This window comes from Glandiceps talaboti, chromosome 10 (genome assembly GCF_964340395.1).
Source record: "Glandiceps talaboti chromosome 10, keGlaTala1.1, whole genome shotgun sequence".
Classification (NCBI taxonomy): Eukaryota; Metazoa; Hemichordata; class Enteropneusta; family Spengelidae; genus Glandiceps; species Glandiceps talaboti.
The window spans coordinates 23270213-23293802 of NC_135558.1; the positions used below are offsets into that span (position 1 = coordinate 23270213).

Genomic DNA, 23590 nt, shown 5'->3' on the forward strand with positions numbered 1-23590 from the left:
GGTGTGCTCATTCGGCACCATTATTTAAGAGGTTGAATATTCTTGACATTTTCAAACAGCACAAATTACAGCTTGCAAGACGTATTGCATCTCAGATTACCAGATACCTTTCAGGATTTCTTCACCGCATTCCACACTCCTTCACAACTTGATAGATAGTGATCAGAAACGACCTTACCATCCCAAAAGCAAACCAAAGGACTGGCCAGTTCACTGTCAAGTATGCGGGTGCTAAATTATGGAATAGCATCCCTAGCAACATTCGCAACATAAATAGGAGAAGTCATTTCCAAAAAGAGTTCAAAAACTATCTCCAATCAGTGTAAACTATTCATACTTCATATTCATAGATTGATTACTGTTTGTCTGTATATTTAAGTAGGTCATTTGTTGTTTCTTTGTGTTTGTGTATTTGTTTGTTTTTTGGTCCACCTATATATATAAGGTATTTTGTAAATCCTTTATGACTTTTTCTATTCTGTCAATATTGCAATGCATTCAATTTGATCAGCAGCCCCAGTAATTAGTAATTCCTAATCCCTAAGATTGTAAAAAAGGATGGACTCGACTAGTTGCAAAGACAACTATTTTTCGTCTCTCTTTCCCATGTTGAATACTTTATACATTGTAGAATTGCTATATATGTATATGTATTTCTGGGAATAAAGATTATTATTATTATTGTGTCACAGGTGTGTGATTTGGGTCAAAAAATGTACTTTTTAGTAAAAAAAAGCTCAAACCCAAAAACTGCCAGGCAGACCAGTCTGAAAGTTGGTGGGAACATTCTTAGGGGTGTTCATATTAAAATTGTTCATGACATGATGATCCCATCAGTGATATGCATATTAGGTATAAAAATGTGTCTTTTTGGTCAAAAATCTTTAGTTCCAATAGGATTTGGCTGATTTGGCTTAAATTTCACAGGGATGTTTCTGGGAATGTTCAGATCAAGTTATATTAATTACATGATGATCCCATGAGTGATATGCACATTAAGGCTAAAAACGTGATTTCGTTTGTCAGCTTTCGCTTATGACTTAACATGGTGTAACAAGTGCATGTTAGTGGCTCTTGAATTATCCCTCCTTTAGGTTGCTTGTAAAACATTCTCTAAGTTCTAGCACAAAGGGAACGAGAAATGGTTCATGGTAAAAGTGTGTCTGTCTGTCTGTCTGTCTGTCAGTCTGTCTGTCGGTTTGTTTTGTGGATGATGCAAGTGATTTTGGTATTAAACTTTACCATTCAAACTACTGGGGATAAAATTGGTCATGATTCTAAAAGTGTAAGTCTGTTAATGGTGGGTGTGTCATACTCACATAGGTGGCCCTAGCAACCATGACCACACCTTTAGCAACAGTCAAATGAAAGGATTTATTGTAAAGATTTAAATATGTAAAAGTCCTTAGTAACAAGACCATACAAATGATAACATATAATGTCAATATAACACAAGTGAAGGAAAGGCAAATGAATGAACATTCCAAAAATGTATGTAGATATGCCTAGCAACAACCACGTCCATAGCAACAGTTAAACAATGGTTTATATTGCAGATATAACACCATGGATGGGTAGGAATGGAAACATTTTTTCACAAAATGTATGCAAATATGCCTAGCAACAAGACCTCATAATCATAGGAAAAAATGAAAGTTTACTGTCAACAGTTGTGCTACAATGCCATTAGTGCTTTTATTCTAAGGATAGGTCCTTGTTTGTGTGGCAAAACTAACCCAGAGCATGAAAGCAAATCTAGCATCATCATGAGCAGATTTAACAAATGTATTCCAACCTGGTACATTATGTGTGCTGTTACTTATGGATTGAGGAACACTCACTTCAGCAGCTTCAGAAAGACTGTGCACATATTAGCAAGTAATATATTCAATTTCCTGCAGTTGATGCCTAAATAAGTTACAGTCAACATTAGTACTGTGTAATAAATCAGTTGGTATGACAATATTGCTCCAAAACTCATTGTTATGCACCTGATACAACTCAATGTTAGTTTGATCAGTGAAATGCCATTTAGAACTGTGCACAGTAATCTCATCATCAAGATCAAATTGTGGGAGACAACCAATATTTATCTATGAACTTTGAACTTGTGTGACTTTGAACATTTTTAACTTTTATCCCTTTTCAGTATTCCTTTCACCTTTTTAGTTTTGTTCAGCGCCTTTGAGCAAACCCTATATGTTATACTGGCGCTCTATAAATGATATTATTATTATTATTATTATTATTATTATTATTATTATTATTATTATTATTATCAATAATAATATTGATGGAAATACATAGAGGAAAATGGTCTGAAGTATAAATGTCATCAAGAATGCTAATGTTAGAAATTGAATTATGTCCCTGAGGAGTTGATACACAGTGATCTATTGAAATATACCCCTGAGGAGTTGACAGACAGTGATCTATTGAAACATACCCCTGAGGAGTTGACAGACAGTGATTAATTGAAATATACCCCTGAGGAGTTGACAGACAGTGATCTATTGAAATATACCCCTGAGGAGTTGACAGACAGTGATCTATTGAAATATACCCCTGAGGAGTTGACAGACAGTGATCTATTGAAATATACCCCTGAGGAGTTGACAGACAGTGATTAATTGAAATATACCCCTGAGGAGTTGACAGATAGTGATTAATTGAAGTATACCCCTGAGGAGTTGACAGACAGTGATCTATTGAAATATACCCCTGAGGAGTTGACAGACAGTGATTAATTGAAGTATGCCCCTGAGGAGTTGACAGACAGTGATCTATTGAAATATACCCCTGAGGAGTTGACAGACAGTGATCTATTGAAATATACCCTTGAGGAGTTGACAGACAGTGATTAATTGAAATATACCCCTGAGGAGTTGACAGACAGTGATTAATTGAAATATACCCCTGAGGAGTTGACAGACAGTGATCTATTGAAATATACCCCTGAGGAGTTGACAGACAGTGATTAATTGAAATATACCCCTGAGGAGTTGACAGATAGTGATTAATTGAAGTATACCCCTGAGGAGTTGACAGACAGTGATCTATTGAAATATACCCCTGAGGAGTTGACAGACAGTGATCTATTGAAATATACCCCTGAGGAGTTGACAGACAGTGATTAATTGAAATATACCCCTGAGGAGTTGACAGACAGTGATTAATTGAAATATACCCCTGAGGAGTTGACAGACAGTGATCTATTGAAGTATACCCCTGAGGAGTTGACAGTGATCAATTGAAGTATACCCCTGAGGAGTTGACAGACAGTGATTAATTGAAATATACCCCTGAGGAGTTGACAGACAGTGATTAATTGAAGTATGCCCCTGAGGAGTTGACAGACAGTGATCTATTGAAATATACCCCTGAGGAGTTGACAGACAGTGATCTATTGAAATATACCCCTGAGGAGTTGACAGACAGTGATTAATTGAAATATACCCCTGAGGAGTTGACAGACAGTGATTAATTGAAATATACCCCTGAGGAGTTGACAGACAGTGATCTATTGAAGTATACCCCTGAGGAGTTGACAGATAGTGATTAATTGAAATATACCCCTGAGGAGTTGACAGGCAGTGATTAATTGAAAATATAGTTTCCTATATATACAGACTCAGTGTACCATACAAGCAGGAAATGTGGTAAACAAGTGGTATATACAGTGTATCATGCAAATGGGGAATCGGGTGATAGTTTCATATATACAGTGTACCGTAATTTTGGTATGGAACCCTTCTAGATGACCTGAAAATCCAGGAAGATTTTATCCACTTAAATATTTTCTTTTTTTTTGTTTTAAATTTTTTTTTTTTGTGCTGGGTATTGCTCCCAGTGATTTTCTGTTATACAGACAAACACACACAAATGATACAGAAAAACATTTGGGTTTGGGACTATGTGACAGGGCTATGTTGCACGCTCTATATCACGTTACTGTGGAACTGTCAAGGCCTTCCCAGTCAGTCCATAGGCTATCCCAGAGTCACCCAGGCCCGGCAAACATAGCACCTGGGAGCTCCGTGTGAATGATCGTCCCCAACTTTTCGAGTCATTACTCCAGGAGTCCCCCCAAATTCGCACTTGTCTTGTGAGTGAAACACAGTTGAGTGATACAGCCTACCCATCAAGTCTGTAGAACACTAACCCTAGGTTTGGGTCAGTCACAGAAAAATCCCCTGTTTCCAGTCGGATTCTAACCTGTGACCTTCCGACTGCTAATCCTGTGCGCTAACCACTATGCTACAGGGAACCGGTTAAATATTATCTTTGACGAAAACACTGTTCAGTGCCATTGACACTATGTTTTTGACGGGACTTGTGTACCACTCTACATCATGAAACCATTCTCTAAAGCTTTGTTGGTGGTAAATTCAACAAATTGATACATTCATTATTAGCACAACTGATAAGGTTCAGTAGTGCTATAGGCATTGTGCAGTGTCTGTCTGTCAGTTGGGAGGGGAGGGGGGATGAACTTAAACTCAAAAAACTCCAGACTGATAACCTTGTATTTGGTGGGGACATTACTTGTGGTGTCTAGTTGGGAAATTGTTGAAGGCAAAATGATTTGTTTGTGTTTTGGGTAAAAAATGTAATTTTGGTTTTGGTTTTACCAAAAAAATATGCTTAACCTCAAAACCACTGGATGGATTCGCCTGAAATTTGGTGAAGATGTTGATAGGGGTATGTTCATAAAAGTATTGATGACTGTATAAAAGTATTCATGACATGGTGATCCCATCAGAGATATGCAAATGAGGAATACAAATGTGATATTTTGGTAAAAAAATCTTTAATTCCAAACATACTTGGCTGATTTGGCTGAAATTTCACAGGGATGTTTCTGGGGATGTACAGATCAAGTGATATTAATTACATGATCCCATTAGTCATATGCAAATTGGGTCTAAAACTGATGTTTTTGGTGAAATGTCTCTCAAGGATATTTAGCCAGATGGGATTGTATAGAAATAATTGTTTTATTGATCTCATTAAACCATTAAAATTTGTATGGGGTACTTAACATAATGTTACAAGTGTATGTCAGTGGCACTGCAATTATATCTCCTTGAGGCTGCTTGGAACACACAAACTGAAGCATAGATTGGTTCAAGGAAAAATGCCTGGCTGTCTGTCTCTCTGTCTTGTAGATGATGCAAGTGCTTTTGGTATCGAACTTTACCTCTCAATTAATCAAAATATGTACGCAAATATGCCTAACAACAAGACCACATAATCATAATAGAAAATTAAAGCTTAGTCTCAACAGTTGTGCCACAGTGACACTTTTATTGTGCATTGTGATAGATTCATTTAGATACAGTTAGTGTTTTTTTTAAGACCGGGGAAGATAGGTAAATTGATGGATGGGGAACTGTGGTAACAACTTGATTTTGCACGGGTAGATATATATAAGATGTAGTAAATGGAGACTACCTGATTGTTATGATATTACATCAACAACCATGTAATGTATTGTAAGAGAATTAATTCCTCCATTCATTGATGACATGCAAGCAGTTGAAAGAACCCAATAAAGAATTGTTTTCAATATACAGGTTCGCATCCTAGTACAAGTACGAGTTTTATGTAGGTCATTTTACGCAAATTTCACTGTTTCTCAAAAGGTGCAGCTATAACTTATAAGTTAAATCATCAAATGCAATAGATGATTTCGGCACTTTAACTCTCATGCGAGCTTGAAGCCAATTCAGATCAATGGATCATTTACATGTAAACACACACCGTCTTGTGTTTTTCACCGACGCTACTGAGGTGACACTAAATAAAATGTCACTAAAATGAACAAAATGTACATTCTAATTCCCAATTATTGAATTCTAATCAAAATGAAAATAATCTGATATTTTCGTACCCATCGGACTTACAGAGATCGAGTGAGAAAGGGCTTTGCGAGAAGACAACACATGACTCAATGTAATCATGGTCTCAATGTAGACGAGTCCACTGTTCATGGATGGGTGGGCCGTGACAAAGTGTTGGAGCGGTCTGTTTTTATGTGTACATGTACTCCAAAATCTATGGTTTTCAATGTCGCTATACTGTATATAATGTATCTATGATGGTGCTTCTTTTACGAAAAAAGACAAGTAAGATTTTCTATGGTTATGTCAATATCGAACGCTAAGTTCCCTCTCTGTCCATTCCCTGTATTTTAATAGTGCAGACGTTGCATGTGTCGTCACAGTGTAATCTTTGACATTTCAAAATCTTAGCGAAGTCGTCTAAGCAAAGATTTTGTCAGATAACTGTCCCTCTTGAAAACTATGTACTCGCTTTAATTAATTTAATTTTGAGTAAGTTCATTACCATCCACACAGTGACACGAAGCAGTTTTGTCTGCTTTCAAAAAACGACACGTGCTCACTGAAGCCCTACCGTGGTGCCGTATCGTTTCTGACTATTTTTGTTTTTGTAAAAACAAATTCTGAACATGTTGAAGAGAACTATGGCTAGACATGTCTTGCAGTGTGAGTTCTTTGACGTGTTGAGTGTACAGTGCTGTATCGATATGAACCTGTGCAGTAATTTTCAAGGTAGACACAACAATGACAACGAAAATTACAACATTAGTGTTGTGTCTTTTTACATTGATTGCGACAGGGGTACATGTTATATATCCAAATAAAAACAATCGACTCTCAGTACTATGCTGGAAAGCAAAACATACAATCGGACTATGCATTGTTTTTCCAAAAAGAATTATCGTCATACTGAAGATATTTATGAAACTAACTTGCTTCTTTATTTAGTTAAAACACCATTTTCAAAGCATTTTATATGTTTCCTGTCGTTTCAAGGCCACACCCATGGGGAACTCCGTAAGGTAACATATACTGGCTTACTGGCCTTAAAAAACACTGTACAGCGGCAAACCTGGTATCTGCAGTTACTCATACTTCACTATTTCACAGTGATAAAGAGTTTCATGTTAATAGTTAACATCCACAAGTACATTTGTGTACTAAAAACAACTCTTCTTAATCAAAATTTAATACAAATGAATAATCTCCATATATCAAAACTAAAAACTTTACACATTCTGTTTTTAACAGAATTTATTCTATTTGGAATTCTTTTGCTGATTTTATATCTTCATGAAAATAAGGATTTTAATTCTCAGATTGTGTATCATTACTGACAATTTCTTGTGAATAAGTTTGATATCTGAAAACCGCTTTACTTGGTCTCAATCTTCCTTTGTGCGTAACAATTTTTTTTCCTATGATTTTGTATTGCAACTAGTTTTTGTATCTCATATTACTTTGTTTGGGGCCACATTTATAGTTATTTGTCAGCTGTGTAGACTGCCTGACCGATGTCAAAGCTCAGTAAAATAATCTCAATTTGTTGATTTCCATGTTACACCTGTGTACTGAAAATTACATCAGATTCTCCTACAACAATTTATGAATAAATTAATAATCTTAAATGGGTAATCTCAATTTGCATGTTGTCTTACATGACAGGTGTACCCAGACCTTCCTTGCATCAAGTTGGAAGAGCAAGTTCATTAGACAGAGATAGTTCAACCATGCTTGGTACTAGTCCATCAGACTTTGATGCTGTTGTAGGACAGGCAAGAGTGCAAGGTTTTGATGACAAAGTCCTGTTTGTCTCAAGTTCACCTTCCAAAGAGGTAGGATGTATCTTGATTCCTATTATCATTAACATTTTTCAGATCATACCCCTTCTTAGCACAGCTGAACTGAGGTTCTGTTGTGGTATAGATATGGCAAAGTGTGTGTGTGTGTGTGTGTGTGTGTGTGTGTGTGTGTGTGTGTGTGTGTGTGTGTGTGTGTGTGTGTGTGTGTGTGTGTGTGTTTGTGTTTGTGGGTGTGTGTGTGTGTATGTGTGTGTGTATGTGTGTGTGTGTGTGTGTGTGTGTGTGTGTGTGTGTGCATCGTCAAAATGACAGTTTCACTACATAGAAATTCTTGAAAAATTACATGCGAATACTTACCAACAAGGCTATTCAATATCACCATAAATTAGGTATGGTTGGTTAACGACGATGATAATATGAAGTGACGAAAATTTCCGTGAAAACCCACTAACGGTTACTGTCCAACTAGAGGGCACTGTCTGAATTCAAATATAATCCTCATAAATATATGCTAATTAGGTACAAGCTGCTTGGGCCTCTTTTTTTCATATCATTCCTTAACGATTTACCGATGGTTGTTAGCAATCTTATTGAAATGTATGCCGATGACAATTATGGCAAAAGGAAAAACTCTCACTGAAATTGAAAAAACTCTAAATGATGACCTTGAATCAGTTAGACATTGGTGCATGCAAAATAAAATGGTTGTAAATACAAGCAAAACAAAGACCATGCTTATAACCACACGTCAGAGATTGTCACGTTTACCAAGAAACACACTTCATTGTAAAATTGGTCAGGATACTTTGCAGTGTGTAAATGAAGAGAGACTTCTGGGAGTTGTTATTGATCAACATTTATAACTGGAAGACAAACACTGATTCAATTTATTAAAAGGTCAATTCACGTATTGCATTACTCAGATGTATAAAACATTATTTACCAGTCAGCACTAGACGAATATATTATCATGCCTACTTACTTCCTCATTTGGACTATTGTTGTAGTCCATGGGGGGAACAAGTGCAAATTTAAACAAGTTATTTAAATTACAGAAACGCGCTGTGCGTGTTATGATGGACTTCAATTACAACTATCCTATAAAGGAACTTTTTAAATCTAAATGCATATTATGCCTTTGCCTGATAGAATTACATACAAAAATATGTGTTTAGTGTTTAAATCCTTGAAATGTATGGTAACATCCTATATGGCGGAAATGTTTCAATTTGTCAATCAGTGTCATAGCCGTACGACAAGAGCTAGCTCTCAAAATAAGTTAGATGTCACCAGAGCCAAACTTAATGTTTTAAAAAACTCATGGTCAATACAAGGTGCTATTGGGTGGAATAAGCTGAAAGCAGAAGTAAAATCTTCAGAGACACTTGCCTCTTTTAAAAACAGTTATGTAAAACATTATTGGCAAGAATTTTAATGTGTATCTTTGTTGTTTTGAATGTTGTTTTATGTCCTTTTGACATGTTTGTACTGATTGTTGTATTTTACATTTTTGTTAAATTTCTTAGGACCCTGGGGGAGATAAACTCCTTTTAGAGTTTACCAGGCTACCCTCATTAAACAAGGTCAAATAAAATAAATAAAATAATAAAATATTGACATCACTTTATGTTATGAGTAGACATTTCTAGGAATTAAGTCATGAACTTTAAAGTAAATTGTAGGACCATATTTAGACACAATTAACAACATATTTAGTGTGTTGTGTGTGTGTGTGTGTGTGTGTGTGTGTGTGTGTGTGTGTGTGTGTGTGTGTGTGTGTGTGTGTGTGTGTGTGTGTGTGTGTGTTGGGGGGGATATGTCTTTGATGAAGATTTGTTAGAAGTACCACTGGTGGTGTTACAAAGCTCTTCATAAAAGCTATTCCACATGTAAATGATACCATTAACTTGCACTGATGTAATCCATTGACATTATCACTTAGATGGAACCTAGTATTATCAAACAGGAGAAGTCAATGACAGAACGTCCAGACAAACTGGTTACTGAAGAATCAGGAAAATCAGCCAAACCACACAAAAAGAAGACTGTGAAAATAAGTCCTACAGAAACTGAAATTGATCCTCCTTCACCAAGTGATGATGAAATACTGCAACTAGCAACAAATGACCTTACAGTCCTGTTTGGATTAGAAGTAAGTATACATATCTTTATTAAAGGGTTCCACACACAACATTATTATTATTATTTAATTTCTTAAAAGCACACTACGCTATGTCTCAGTGCTCTTTACGCAACAAAAAGGATTGCATATACAATGTAAAAGGTAGCAATTAATAAAATACTAAAAAATGTCATACAATAAAGTATTAAAATGTGTCATACAAAAAAAAATAAAAAAATAATTAAAATGCCATATACAAAGTAATGAGTCGTGCAGCGGCATTCTGTACAGATTGTATCTTTTGAAGTTGGTAGTTGTTGATTCCGTATAGCATAGTATTGCAATAATCTAGTCGTGATGTGACAAACGCGTGTGTTAACTTCTCCGTAGTTGGAACGTCGATCAAGCAACGGTTCATTTTTAAATAATGCAAAGTATGCTGATTTGTAGATGTTATTTACTTGACTTGTCATGAACCATCTGAATCTAACATGTTACATGACATCAAGATTCTTGGCTGACATACATGAAGTTGGGCAAATTTCTGAGGATCCGATTTTGAGACTGTCAAGTTTAACTTTATCTTTCTTAAACCGCGAAGAAAAATGTATAATCTCTGTCTTATCATCATTAAGGATCAACATGCTAGATCTCATCCATTGCCATAATCTTGAACACATAGTTCAAGGTCTAATTTAACGTCGTTTGGTGTATTGCATACAGCATAGATTCCGGTATCATCTGTGCATAACATGTAATCTAGACCGTGTCAGGATATGATTTTGTCAATAGGTGTTGTTTAAAGAGTAAAAAAGTATTGGTCCTAATACGGAACCCTGTGGAAAACTGAAACGTAAGATTGCATCATGTGATGTTGTGGAGTCAATGGAAACGCGTTGAACACAACTTATTAGATATGAACGGAACCATTCTAAAGCCGTGCCCGTTACTTTGAATCAATACTGTAATCTCGTGCAGTAGGATGTCGTGATCTAGAGTATCAAACGCTGCTGATATATCGAGCATAACTAAGATGACATCCTTACGTGTATCCAGTGCCAGCATTATGTCATTATGTACACTTAGAAGTGCAGTCTCAGTGCTGTGCCAAGCGTGGTAAGCCGATTGACACTTCGCATATAACTGATTCTCAGACAGGTAGCCTTTCAGTTGGCCAGCAACGACGCGTTCCAAACATTTGGACAAAAAACTCAAATTTGACACGGGTCTATAGGTCTTAAGTACATTATGATCAAGATTTGGCTTCTTAATCAACGGTCTAACTATACCAGTCTTGAAACACTGTGGAAAGACACCTGTCAAAAGTGAAACATTGAATAAATGAGCACGATCTCATAAACACAGTCTTTAAAAAGATCAGTTGGTAAAATATCTAAATTACAGGATTTAGAAGGAGATTTCAGGATTAATTTTGAAAAATATCATCTTCTGTGACTGGAACAAAAGATGATAATGAATAATTTGGAGATGAAGTAACACTCTCATCAATTACAGGCGTAAGACCTCCCCTAAGCCTTTCTACCTTATGCTGGAAAAAATTCAATTGCTAAGTTCATTGAATGCTCGTCAGTTGGTGTAATCTTAGAACTGGCTTTCTTCAATCTGGTAAATAGTCCATCGATGATGGTAAATAGTCCCTCTTTGTGTCCGCAGCATCAATGCGCGAGCGATGATACTTGGTTTTAATTTCATCCACGTGACGATTATATTGTAATCTCTTTGCCACGAACATCTCCCGGTGAACAGTTAATTTTGTGCTATGCCAATTTCGCTCATAATGTCGGACTATTCTCCTCAATGTTAGCAATTCTTCATTATACCATGGGGCTCTTGGTTTTGGGGTGAAAGTTTTGACACTTACTGGCGCTAACTCGTCGAGAATTTTAGTCGTAGTAACATCTTATAAAACACACAGCTTGTTCACATCTACGTTCCGTGGAAAATTAGAGAGAGATGTAGATAGCCTTGACTTTAATACTGCTCGCTCGATGGATCGGAAATTAGCGACCGACGCAGGTTACCTTTGCGCTCAGTGGTCTGGTAACATTGACATTGAACTGGACAAGACTGTGATCGGATACAAGGATGTCAGTAGTATTAATACAATTCAGTATGCGATCAGACGACCGCGTTATCAGCATATCAAGTATGTGTCCATGCGTGTGGGTTGGTTTAGTTACATGCTGCTGAAGATCTTTGGCATTTAGTAAATCATTAAAATTATCAGCATCGCGTGAATTCAGGTCATTCAAATGGAAATTAAAGTCGCCAGCGATCAACAGACATGTGTCTTGCCTAAAGGGTCTATTAGAATGGGCCATGTCTTGCCTAAAGGGTCTATTAGACTGACCCATGTCTTGCCTAAAGGGTCTATTAGACTGACCCATGTCTAGCCTAAAGGGTCTAGTAGAATGACTCATGTCTAGCCTAAAGGGTCTATTTGAATGATCTGTGTCTTGCCTAAAGGGTTTATTAGAATGACTCATGTCTAGCCTAAAGGGTCTATTAGAATGATCCATGTCTAGCCTAAAGGGTCTATTAGAATGATCCATGTCTGGCTTAAAGGGTCTATTAGAATGACTCATGTCTTGCCTAAAGGGTCTATTAGAATGATCTGTGTCTGGCCTAAAGGGTCTATTAGAATGACCCATGTCTAGCCTAAAGGGTCTATTAGAATGACCAATATCTAGCCTAAAGGGTTTATTAGAATGACCCATGTCTAGCCAAAAGGGTTTATTAGAATGATCCATGTCTAGCCTAAAGGGTCTATTAGAATGATCCATGTCTGGCTTAAAGGGTCTATTAGAATGACTCATGTCTTGCCTAAAGGGTCTATTAGAATGACCAATGTCTAGCCTAAAGGGTCTATTAGAATGATCCATGTTTAGCCTAAAGGGTCTATTAGAATGATCCATGTCTAGCCTAAAGGGTCTATTAGAATGATCCATGTCTTGCCTAAAGGGTCTATTAGTATGACCTGTGTCTAGCCTAAAGGGTCTATTAGAATGATCTGTGTCTTGCCTAAAGGGTCTATTAGAATGATCCATGTCTAGCCTAAAGGGTCTATTAGAATGATCCATGTCTAGCCTAAAGGGTCTATTAGAATGATCCATGTCTAGCCTAAAGGGTCTATTAGAATGATCTGTGTCTTGCCTAAAGGGTCTATTAGAATGACCCATGTCTAGCCTAAAGGGTCTATTAGAATGACCCATGTTTAGCCTAAAGGGTCTATTAGAATGATCCATGTCTAGCCTAAAGGGTCTATTAGAATGAACAATGTCTAGCCTAAAGGGTCTATTAGAATGACCTGTGTCTGGCCTAAAGGGTCCATTAGAATGACCCATGTCTTGCCTAAAGGGTCTATTAGAATGACCCATGTCTAGCCTAAAGGGTCTATTAGAATGACCCATGTCTAGCCTAAAGGGTTTATTAGAATGACCGATGTCTAACCTAAAGAGGCTAACAGAATGACCCATGTCTAGCCTAAAGGGTTTATTAGAATGACCGATGTCTAACCTAAAGAGGCTAACAGAATGACCCATGTCTAACCCAAAGAGGCTATGAGCATGAGCCATGTCTATCTGTCTGTGCAATAAAAATGCCGCTCAAAATTTTCTACTTGAAATTGCAATTGAAATGTATACACCTATGCTCAAGATGGAAATAATCAGGATTGACGTATATCAACCATAATAATGCACACACATCCTATGAAGTTTGTCAATTTAGCGTTCACACTTAAGGACTAATATACATAAATTAATGATTTTCGGCAGTTGAGATTTATCTGGAAAATGCAAGTTTCAGATATTATATAATTTGGTGTATTCATTTATGATAACAAAGTGAATGTTTTGGTATAGTTTTTGATTTGGTGTATTCATTGATAATAACTAAGTGTATATTTTGTTATAGTTTTTGATAGTGATGTGTTATTTGCATAATGAATGATTTTTTTATAATTATACTACTTGGAATGGAAACTTTAAATTTCATATATTTTGGTACATCATACATCAAACATAACAAAATACACATGTACTTTAAAGTTTGGTCATTTTGCTTTTAGTTTTAATGAGAAATTTGCATAAATTATTTTTTGATAATAAGTGACTGTTCAATTTTTATACTTTCATATATTATAGTTAATTTTCCAATGGGAGGGGGGGGGGGGTACATCATGTACAATAGTTATATCCCTGAATTTTGCATTTCAACTATGTGTGTAGCAGTGTTCTCCCTAGGCCCTTGAAGCGGCACGGCACCGTGACGCTTGGACGGCAGGCCGTGACGCTTGACAATGTGCCGTGACGCTTTAGATCTTGCCCGACATCCTTGTTTATGATATGGTAATGATTACCAGACAGATTTCATTGAAGTTTGCCATCAGTATTGTTTTCGATAGGAATAAAATGCGTAAACCCGCTAATGTTAGTGTGATTCACACTCGGTACAACAGCTTTCGGTAAATCAAAGGCAAAACCGGCCCATCCGTAACGTCGGTTCGACCGTAGAAGCATGTCGGAACTGCCAGATTTTGACAACTATAAAATCAAACGATGCCGTGCCATTTTGCTATAAAGTATAAAAGTTCGACAAACGCATGAAGTTGACATTCAGTGTCTAGTTAATTTTCTATGAGTGACAGAGTAACAGTGATAACACCGTATGTCTCAACCCAAGAGCATGAGCATGTGCATTCTTCAATGTCGTGAAAAGAGTTGAACAGACTAATGTACCTTTCGATAAAGTGGCAATGTTATCTCCGATTATCAGCTTCATGTTCAATTTTACCCTGAAAACACGTTTAGTTTGTAGTTTGACATTGTAATTTGTAGACTGATACATCGTACGATCGTACGACTACGCATGGATTTTCCAATATGGCGGCCACGACGTCACAAACTATCGCGAGTTTTGGAAGTCCTCCATAGGGAAGTATAGTAAGTCTCGTGTATCACGATATTTCGGACTAACACGATGTCTGTCGGTTGCTGTACACAAACTTTTCGTGTTTCGAAAGTCTAATTTATCTGTGGACATTAAGATTTAAATAATTTCAGCTTTCCTAACAATAATAATCAAGAACACTGCTTTATGAGTTTCTTTTTGGTGCTAATATTTTGAATTAATAAATTGGCCTTCAACTTTCCTTTGGTCACATGTACATGTACTACTTGTTTGATATTAATTTTATTATGATGTACTTTGATTTTTCGGAATATAATTATATGTAAATTTATGCTAATTTATGCTAATGAGCCAACATCCTATCAACAAATCCTGGGGAGAACACTGTGTAGGAATAAAAAATCTATGATGGTTTTACCCTTATGAGAGGCATTCTGTTTAAATCTGGTTATGCAAATGGCAATAAAGTTATATTTTGTATTACATTATTGACAGTTCTCATAAAGCTTATTGATGTAACATTTAATGAGTCATTTGCATAATTAATGATTTTGAGTAATTAGGCTATATCTTAAGAATGCACTCTCCAAATTCAATATAATTTGGTACATACTTCAAACAACTAATCGTGCATGTTCTGAAAATCTTGGTGATGTAGCTTTTAGTTTTATGAGTTGTTTGCATAATTAATGATTTTCAGTTATTAGGCTATATCTTAAAAATGCACTCTTCAGATTCAATTAAATTTAACATAACTAATCACATATATTCTGTTGCATTTCAACAATCATTGTGTGTAGGAACGAAAATCTAAAGACTTTGCCCTTACGGAAGGCATTCAGTTTAAATCTGGTTATTGTGTTATATTTTAGGATGATTCCTTGCTGCATGGAATTTTGACATTGGCACATGTGTCTATTGGAAGGTACTTAGCAAAGGAAGGTGACCAGGTAAACGATCCTATTCCTGTTTATAGATCTTGTGTTAACTTAGACCAGAGCAATACAATGTATATATGGCAAACAAGAGAACAGTGCCTACCTTCTTTGGAGTCAAAAAAGAATAGTCAGTGATGAGGTACCAAGATATACATGTACTGTCCAGTTTTGAAGTAAAGCTTAGAGAGATTGTTTGTAAACAAATGAACACTGACACATCACATACTATAGAGTAACAGTGATATACAGAGGATGATGTGTTTGCATTATTCTGATAAATTTGCATGACTTTTTTTGATTGTATGTTTTTTGCAGGAAGGTAGTTTATATTTTGTTGTCACTGGCACTCTTGCTATGTGTCAGAAGAAGATTGGTAAAGATAATGAAGAACACACAGTGTTTGTAGCCCACCCTGGTGAACTGGTGGGCACAATAGCTGTACTCACAGGAGAGCCGTCATTCTTCTCTATCCGAGCTAGACAAGACTGTAGAGTTGTGGTGATTAGTAAAACAAACTTTTACAGGTAGGTAGAGGCGATATATGTCATTAGCCCCCAAAGGGCACTGACCTTTGGGGTTATTACATTCGGTTCTGTCCATGTGCGCGCATCGATCCATGCATGTATGCATGCACCCTCATATCTCTGGCATACACTGAGCGATTTCAACCAAACTTGGCACAAACATAACATACTATGTGAGACATATGTATGTTACTTTGTCTTGTGACTGAATATATGGCCGAACTGAGGCCATATTTATTGTTAAGTTCACAATATGCATCGTATCTTTGAAGGTGTAATGCATAGTAACATACATGTAGTGATTATATTCAAGTGCCTAGACCCATATAATAATAATCTTTATTTATACTGGATAGTTCTTTAAGCATATAAACACTTGTCTCCCAAGAAGTCCAGTGAGGGCCATACCTCATGGGTTCAGTGTTAATGCAGGAGGAAACCGGAGTACCCGGGGGAAAACCTGCGTTGTTTGGTAGAGTCAAACTGAACGACACTCTTCTTACTTACAGTGTGGTAAATTTAATCGAACCCTGAATGGTGTTCGAACCCCTACCGCAGTGGTAAGAGGCAAGTGGTTTAACCACTCAGCCACCGACAACCCTGATCAAATATGAACTTTCTTTTAAGATTTATGACCTTGAAAATTTTCTCCAAGGTCAAATAGCCAAATTTTGGCTATCTTCATAGCAGTCCAAGTGATAATCATGACTTCAGTATGACTATGTATAGTCTTGCTGCTAGACGTTCGGGCTTTCTTTTGATACTATAAGCGAATGAAGTTCGCAGTGAGGGCTTGCCCGAACAGTCTAGCAAATGTCATTTTCAGACCGGACATTCCATTGAGATTACATTGAGCGGTGGGTTGGGCCATGTATGCATATATGTACATACTTTAATATATTCAATCTCTGCATGCAGGTGTTGACAAACACATTTATGTCATTACTATGTCTTATCAGTTTATGGTAATTGTGTTTGATGAGTGTGGAGACGTTGTCATTCACACATTTTAGTTAACGCATTGGTGGTTATTTATACAAGCCCCTCCTTAAGATGAATATGCATGAAAAATTAGCTATTATCCTCTATTTGTGCTTGTCGCTCATACCGTTCTCTGATTGGCAGTTATTTATATCCTGATGACATTTGCTAGACCTTGGATGTTCCATCCTCTATAGCGATGTTCGGGCGTGTGTCATATTCTATCTGAAGAACATCCGAGGTCTAGCAGATAGACTAGACTATGTAAGGCATATGCAAGTCACCTAATTTCATTACCTTGACCTGTATAGCAAAATGGCGGCCATATTTGTGATAGAAAAGCACATTTTGCCTGTTTTCCCCAAACGTTTTATACATATGCCTAGGACACCATTCCAAGTGTCTACTCTCACATAATGAATGGTGAGCTTTCTAATGAGATCATTACCTTTGACCTTGACAAAGATTATGAAGGTGAAATCACTAGTCTCTGCAGAAACACAAACACTCATGTGGGTACCTTAGTGTTTCTGCTGAATATTCATGATATGCAGGCCCACAGGTATCGCTGGTGAAAGGATTACTTGATTACAATAAATTATCACATGCCGGTACTTTGGCTTCATACAGACACCCACATGTAAACAATTAACATCATCATATGAATACGAATGAATAAATAATGTGTCAGTTTTGATTTTGTTAAAAAAGAAGAAGTAACTGAAGTTACTTTTAATTAGCTCGTTCACCACCATTGGCCTCATGGGATTGTTTGTTCTTCACCAGCCCCCTCACTAACATAAGTTGAGAGTGAGTGGTATGCTATCAAATTGATATAAAAATACTTAGAATAGCCCAAACTTTAAAAATTAGGTATCATTTTACTGGAAACTAAATTGTCTATATCATACTTACAAGTGCATATATTCAAATATCACATTCACAACTGAAATTTGGGTTAAAATAATAAAATATTGGTGAAAAAAACGTGTTGTTTATTTATTGACATCACAAATAAACAAAACGTTTATATTACAAACAAAATTCAAAATACTGACATTTATGTTTCAACAAAAAATCTGTATACTGGTTAAATGGTCAAAATTGGTAAAAATTGGGAGAAAATTTTATTTTTAGTCGTATTAAATTTGAACGAAAAAAATTAATGGCTCACTAATCTGATTATGACACAATAGTCGGTCCCACACCGGCATTGTAAGGGACAAAAATATCTGAAGTCGTCACCCCAATACCTTCTGAAAAATCAGTTTGTGTAATTATATATCATTATTTGACAGAACAACAAAAAATTATCACCAAATTTATGCTCAAAATCTGAAAAACAAAAAACAAAACAAAAACAAAATGCCCACAAGTTGGTAGTATACAAGTCCAACATGGCGCTTATTGCCAACATGCTTACCCACAAAAGCAAATATGCAGTCGGAACTTTGAACTAACGTTGCGATAATGTGATCCTTCCATATACTGCATTAAGTTCACTGAGCCATCTCCTTGTATAAAACATCGTATTCATAGTCAAAATTGAGTGGAAATTTCTACGAACAGCACCTTTATTTATATTGCAAACGATGTTAGGGGAGACAGATTTTGCTTCACCGATGTTGAAATTTGAATTTTACATTGAAAAACGCACATAAAAAATCCAATCAGAAAATCACTGGTATTGTGCATAAGTTTCCCTCCACTGACCTTCACACACTGAGCTAGTACAAATACAAGTCATTACTGAAACGTAACAAAAGAAAACCCCCAAAAATAAACTGTTTTATAGCCAAAAATTACAACCAAGACATTAGTATGGGCATCAGTACCTGTCATGAGATTGCGTAAATTTGCCGACATTCAAAAATTCAACTGTAAACTACTGCTGACAGCTCATGACGGACTTAGCATGAATTTGATGCTTACACCCAAGTACACTGTGTTCCCACAGCTAAATACTTAATATATTCAATGATGTATTTTGAGTCAAATTCAGTTGAAATACTTTACAATTCTATATTGTGAATTTTGATCGATATGCATGCCCCTGCTAAACAGAGAACTATTGTACAGAAACCCCATGCTGAATGGTTCTCACCTGACCTATTGACTGAGCGTAGAACTCTGAGGTAACTTGAGCGAAAATGGCTCTTTTTAGTCCTCACCGGACGAAGTCCGGAACGGGTCTTATGGATTTGGTTCCATCTGTCTGTGCGTCCGTCCAGAGCTGTTTCTTGGAGATGCCTGGACCGATTTTTTTCAAACTTGGTACAGGGGCAACATACAATGGCATACATACGATCCAATATGGCCACCTAGAAGCCATTTTGTTTGCGAATTTTCCCTGTCCAAAGCCATAACTCAGACATGCTTGAACAGATCTCATTCAAAGTTGGTGTTAGGATAGTGATCTATAACATGCATGTGCATATTCATTGTTGTCGTGATACGATCCAATATGGCCACCTAGCAGCCATTTTGTTTGCGAATTTTCCATGTCCAAAGCCATAACTCAGACATGCTTGAACAGATCTCATTCAAAGTTGTTGTTAGGACAGTGTTCTATGACACACATGTGCATATTCATTGTTGTCGTGATACGATCCAATATGGCTGCCTAGCAGCCATTTTGTTTGCGAATTTTTCATGTCCAAAGCCATAACTCAGACATGCTTGAACAGATCTCATTCAAAGTTGGTATTAGGACAGTGTTCTATGACATACATGTGCATATTCATTGTTGTCGTGATATGATCCAATATGGCTGCCTAGCAGCCATTTAGTTTGCAAATTTTCCATGTCCAAAGCCATAACTCGGACATGCTTGAACAGATCTCATTCAAAGTTGGTATTAGGACAGTGTTCTATGACATACATGTGCATATCCATTTTCGTTGTGATATTAGCCAATATGGCCGCCTAGCAGCCATTTAGTTTGCAAATTTTCCATGTCCAAAGCCATAACTCGGACATGCTTGTACAGATCTTATGTAAAGTTGGTATTAGGACAGTGTTATATGACATACATGTGTATATCCATTTTCGTCGTGATACAATCCGATATGGCTGCCTGGCAGCGATTTTGTTGGCGCAGTTTTCACATCCAAAGCCATAACTCAGACCTGCTTGAACAGAGATCTGCTGTTTTATCAGTAAATGTTTTAATATAAGGTACAAGACGTAAATTAGATCGAGCGCATCTTCAGTCACTGCATGCAGGCGACCTCATGTTGCGCAACTTTTACCTTTGACGTGATACTAAAAAGTATACCCTGTCTGTTTCCTGACAAATGTCAAAATACCGGTAGACTGCTGGACACGACATCGTTTCACTCTGTGACATTGTTGCGACTAGTCGTGCTGTCTTCAAATGAAGGAGACTTTCCAGACTACTGTTATTTGCAGAAAATGCACAGTGCATGTGTGGCACTTTCCCGCACAAAGAATTTTTAATTCGCTACAGTGCAAAAAGTTACAATTTTTAACTGGACATATTATTAAAAGTTAAGCTCGCGTACAATAGAGAGACAAGGAGTCAGTGTAAGTACAGTCACTTTTGACTTTAGTGAACCATCAATTCAAAGCATGTGTGCTAGGAATGTCACCTAAATAACGATTGTAATAACATTGCTGTGTATTCGAAAAGTTGCTTTTTTTCTTCTTTCTTTTTTCCTAAAAATCTTGGGGGGTACCTCCCCCCACCCACCCAACACCCACCCACACACCCACCCACACCCACCCACCCACCCACCCATCCACCCATCCACACACACACACACACCCACCCATACACACACACACCCACCCACACACACACATCCACCCACCCACCCACCCATCCCCACACACACACCCACCCACCCATCCACACACCCACACACACCCACCCACACACACACACACACCCACACACACACACACACACACACACACACACACACACACACACACACACACACACACACACACAGAGGCTATAGATCTGAGGCCAAGTTTCCCCATGAATGGATTTGACTAAAATACATAATTATGGTGGTTTGTGGAAATGTACATTTTTCAAAATGTGTATAAAAGACATCACAAATCTTTTAAATAAAATGATCCAAAACATGTCTGTCCCATTCAAAATGTCTGCAATCCTAGAATATGTGGAAACAGAACAACATAAAACAGCTATAAATAAAGAATTGATGCAAAGAGTGTCGTTCTTCCAGAAAGAAATCAATGAGAGGAATATGGTGAGGGACACAATAATGAACTTACAAAAACTTTCAAATTTCCAAAACTTTGCTAATTTAACTGGATTGATTTACAAGAAATTATAATTATCATCACGCTATCTATGAAACCTGTCAGACAACAAATTCACATCCCAACACACTATATAGCATACATATGCATCTTAATTTATTTTGTGATACAATTCAGTATGGCTGCCACATGGCCAATGTGTTACAATGTTTTCATGTCCAAAGCCATTACACAGACATGCCTGAACAGATCTCATTCAAAGTTAGTATAAGGACAATTTTCTATTATATACATATTCATGTCAATTTATGTCGTGACACAATCCAATATGGCCACCAGGCGGCCATTTTTTGAACAATTTGTTCATGTCCAGAACCATTACTTGGACATGACTGCACTGATTTCTCTCAATCTTGGTACAAGGACAACACACTATGGCATACATGGCATGCATGTCAATTTATGTCTTGATACTGTCCAATATGGCTTCCGGGCAGCCATTTTGTTACCATGTCTGAACCTTCAAACCCGGGGTACAGGGATATATATTGTACCATATTCTTCATATGCACGTTAACTTGTGTGATGATACAATCCAATATAACCACTGGGTGAACATGAACAATTTCCATCAAAACTTTACACAAAGACAATGTCCTATAATGTATAATGTCAACTTGTGTCACGATATGATTCAACATGACCGCTGGGTGACCTTTCTGTTTTAACCGATTTAAACTGGGTACAAGGATATATATTGTACCATAATCTTCACATGCATATCAACTTGTGTCATGATATGATCCAATATGGCCACTGGGCAAACATTTGACATTGTCCTTATACAAACTTTGAATGAGATCGGTTCAGTCATGTCTGCATAATGGCTTTGAACATTTTGTTATGATTTTTCCATGTTTGGGACCATTACACAGACATGCATGAACAATTTCCATTAAAACTTTATTTAAATACTATGTACTATGATGTATATAATTATGTATGTCAACTTGTGTCATGATATGATCCAACAGGACTGCTAGGCAGCCATTCTGTTATGATTTTTTTCATGTCTGGAGCCATTTGATAGACATGTCTGAGCAGATCAATTTCAGTCAATCTTGGTATCAGAGCAGTGTACTATTAGGTATATATACATGTCAATTTGTGATTACACCTATCACAGACCAGAAGTGTTACAATCCAAACAGGGATCAACAGCTTCCAAACAGTGGGGCCTATGTCATATATGATGGCTTGTTTGTATATGTTATACTCCATGTACAGTTTACATACCCCCATTTCAGCTTCATGGAATTATATAATCACTGTTGGAACTATGATATAATGTTCAATGTTTTGCACATTGCAACCTTATATTTCTGAGTCGATGCTTTGCATATATGTAATGTTATGACTTATGTTATCTTATTTTTTCTCTGTGCAGTATTATGAGGTCCTGTCCAAGGGTTGTACTGAATGTAGCAAACACCATAGTGAGAAGACAGTCACCCTTTGTTAGACAGATTGACTTTGCCTTAGACTGGATGCATCTTGAAGCTGGAAGAGCTGTTTTCAGGTATATCTGTTATTAAGTTCCAGTTACATTTGATAGATAGATGGATGGAAGCATATTTGGAGTAACAATCAATATATTACTGCATTACTCAAAAACTTCCATATAAGTCCATTCGAGTGCCTAACATATGTGATCGCATGCAAGCTTTCTTGTGATAATGTGACCTTTGACCTTAACCCTTACCTTATGTGTCAATTGTCAAAATTTATATGTGGCCAGTTTCTTTGAAAATGATATCTAAAGGTAATGCAGAACAAAGGAAGAGAAATATATTAATACATGCATTAATTTTGGTTCTTACATAACTGAATGGGGGCTATAGTTATGTTGTAGTGAACAATCATGATTTACTGCATAACTCAACAACTTTATACATGGAGACTCCATTCAAGCATTGATCACATTAGGTGTACAATCTCTTTTGATACCTTGACGTTTAATTGTGATTTTCACTTCAGGGTCAGTTATCAAAATCCAGCCATTTTCTGCATATCCCCGAGTCTGACACTTTTTACTATTTGTGTATTTACTTATTGCCATGAAATGATGTCAAAAACTATGTCACCATTCAGTCACATAGAAGTAAAAGTACTGGGGGGGTGGGGGCTGTGT

At 36.8% G+C, this 23590-nt stretch overlaps 1 protein-coding gene across 4 annotated transcripts in view; it reads left to right on the top strand.

The window, feature by feature from the left end:
• The window catches only part of LOC144441174 (patatin-like phospholipase domain-containing protein 7), a 108666-nt gene that overhangs the window by 35455 nt on the left and 49621 nt on the right, over nt 1–23590 (top strand). For all 4 annotated transcript variants that reach the window (XM_078130718.1, XM_078130719.1, XM_078130721.1 and 1 more), the window contains 5 exons: nt 7509–7678; nt 9588–9797; nt 15572–15649; nt 15953–16161; nt 22847–22978. In XM_078130718.1, the coding sequence (XP_077986844.1) occupies nt 7509–7678; nt 9588–9797; nt 15572–15649; nt 15953–16161; nt 22847–22978 (799 nt within the window). The remainder of the gene's footprint in view (nt 1–7508; nt 7679–9587; nt 9798–15571; nt 15650–15952; nt 16162–22846; nt 22979–23590) is intronic.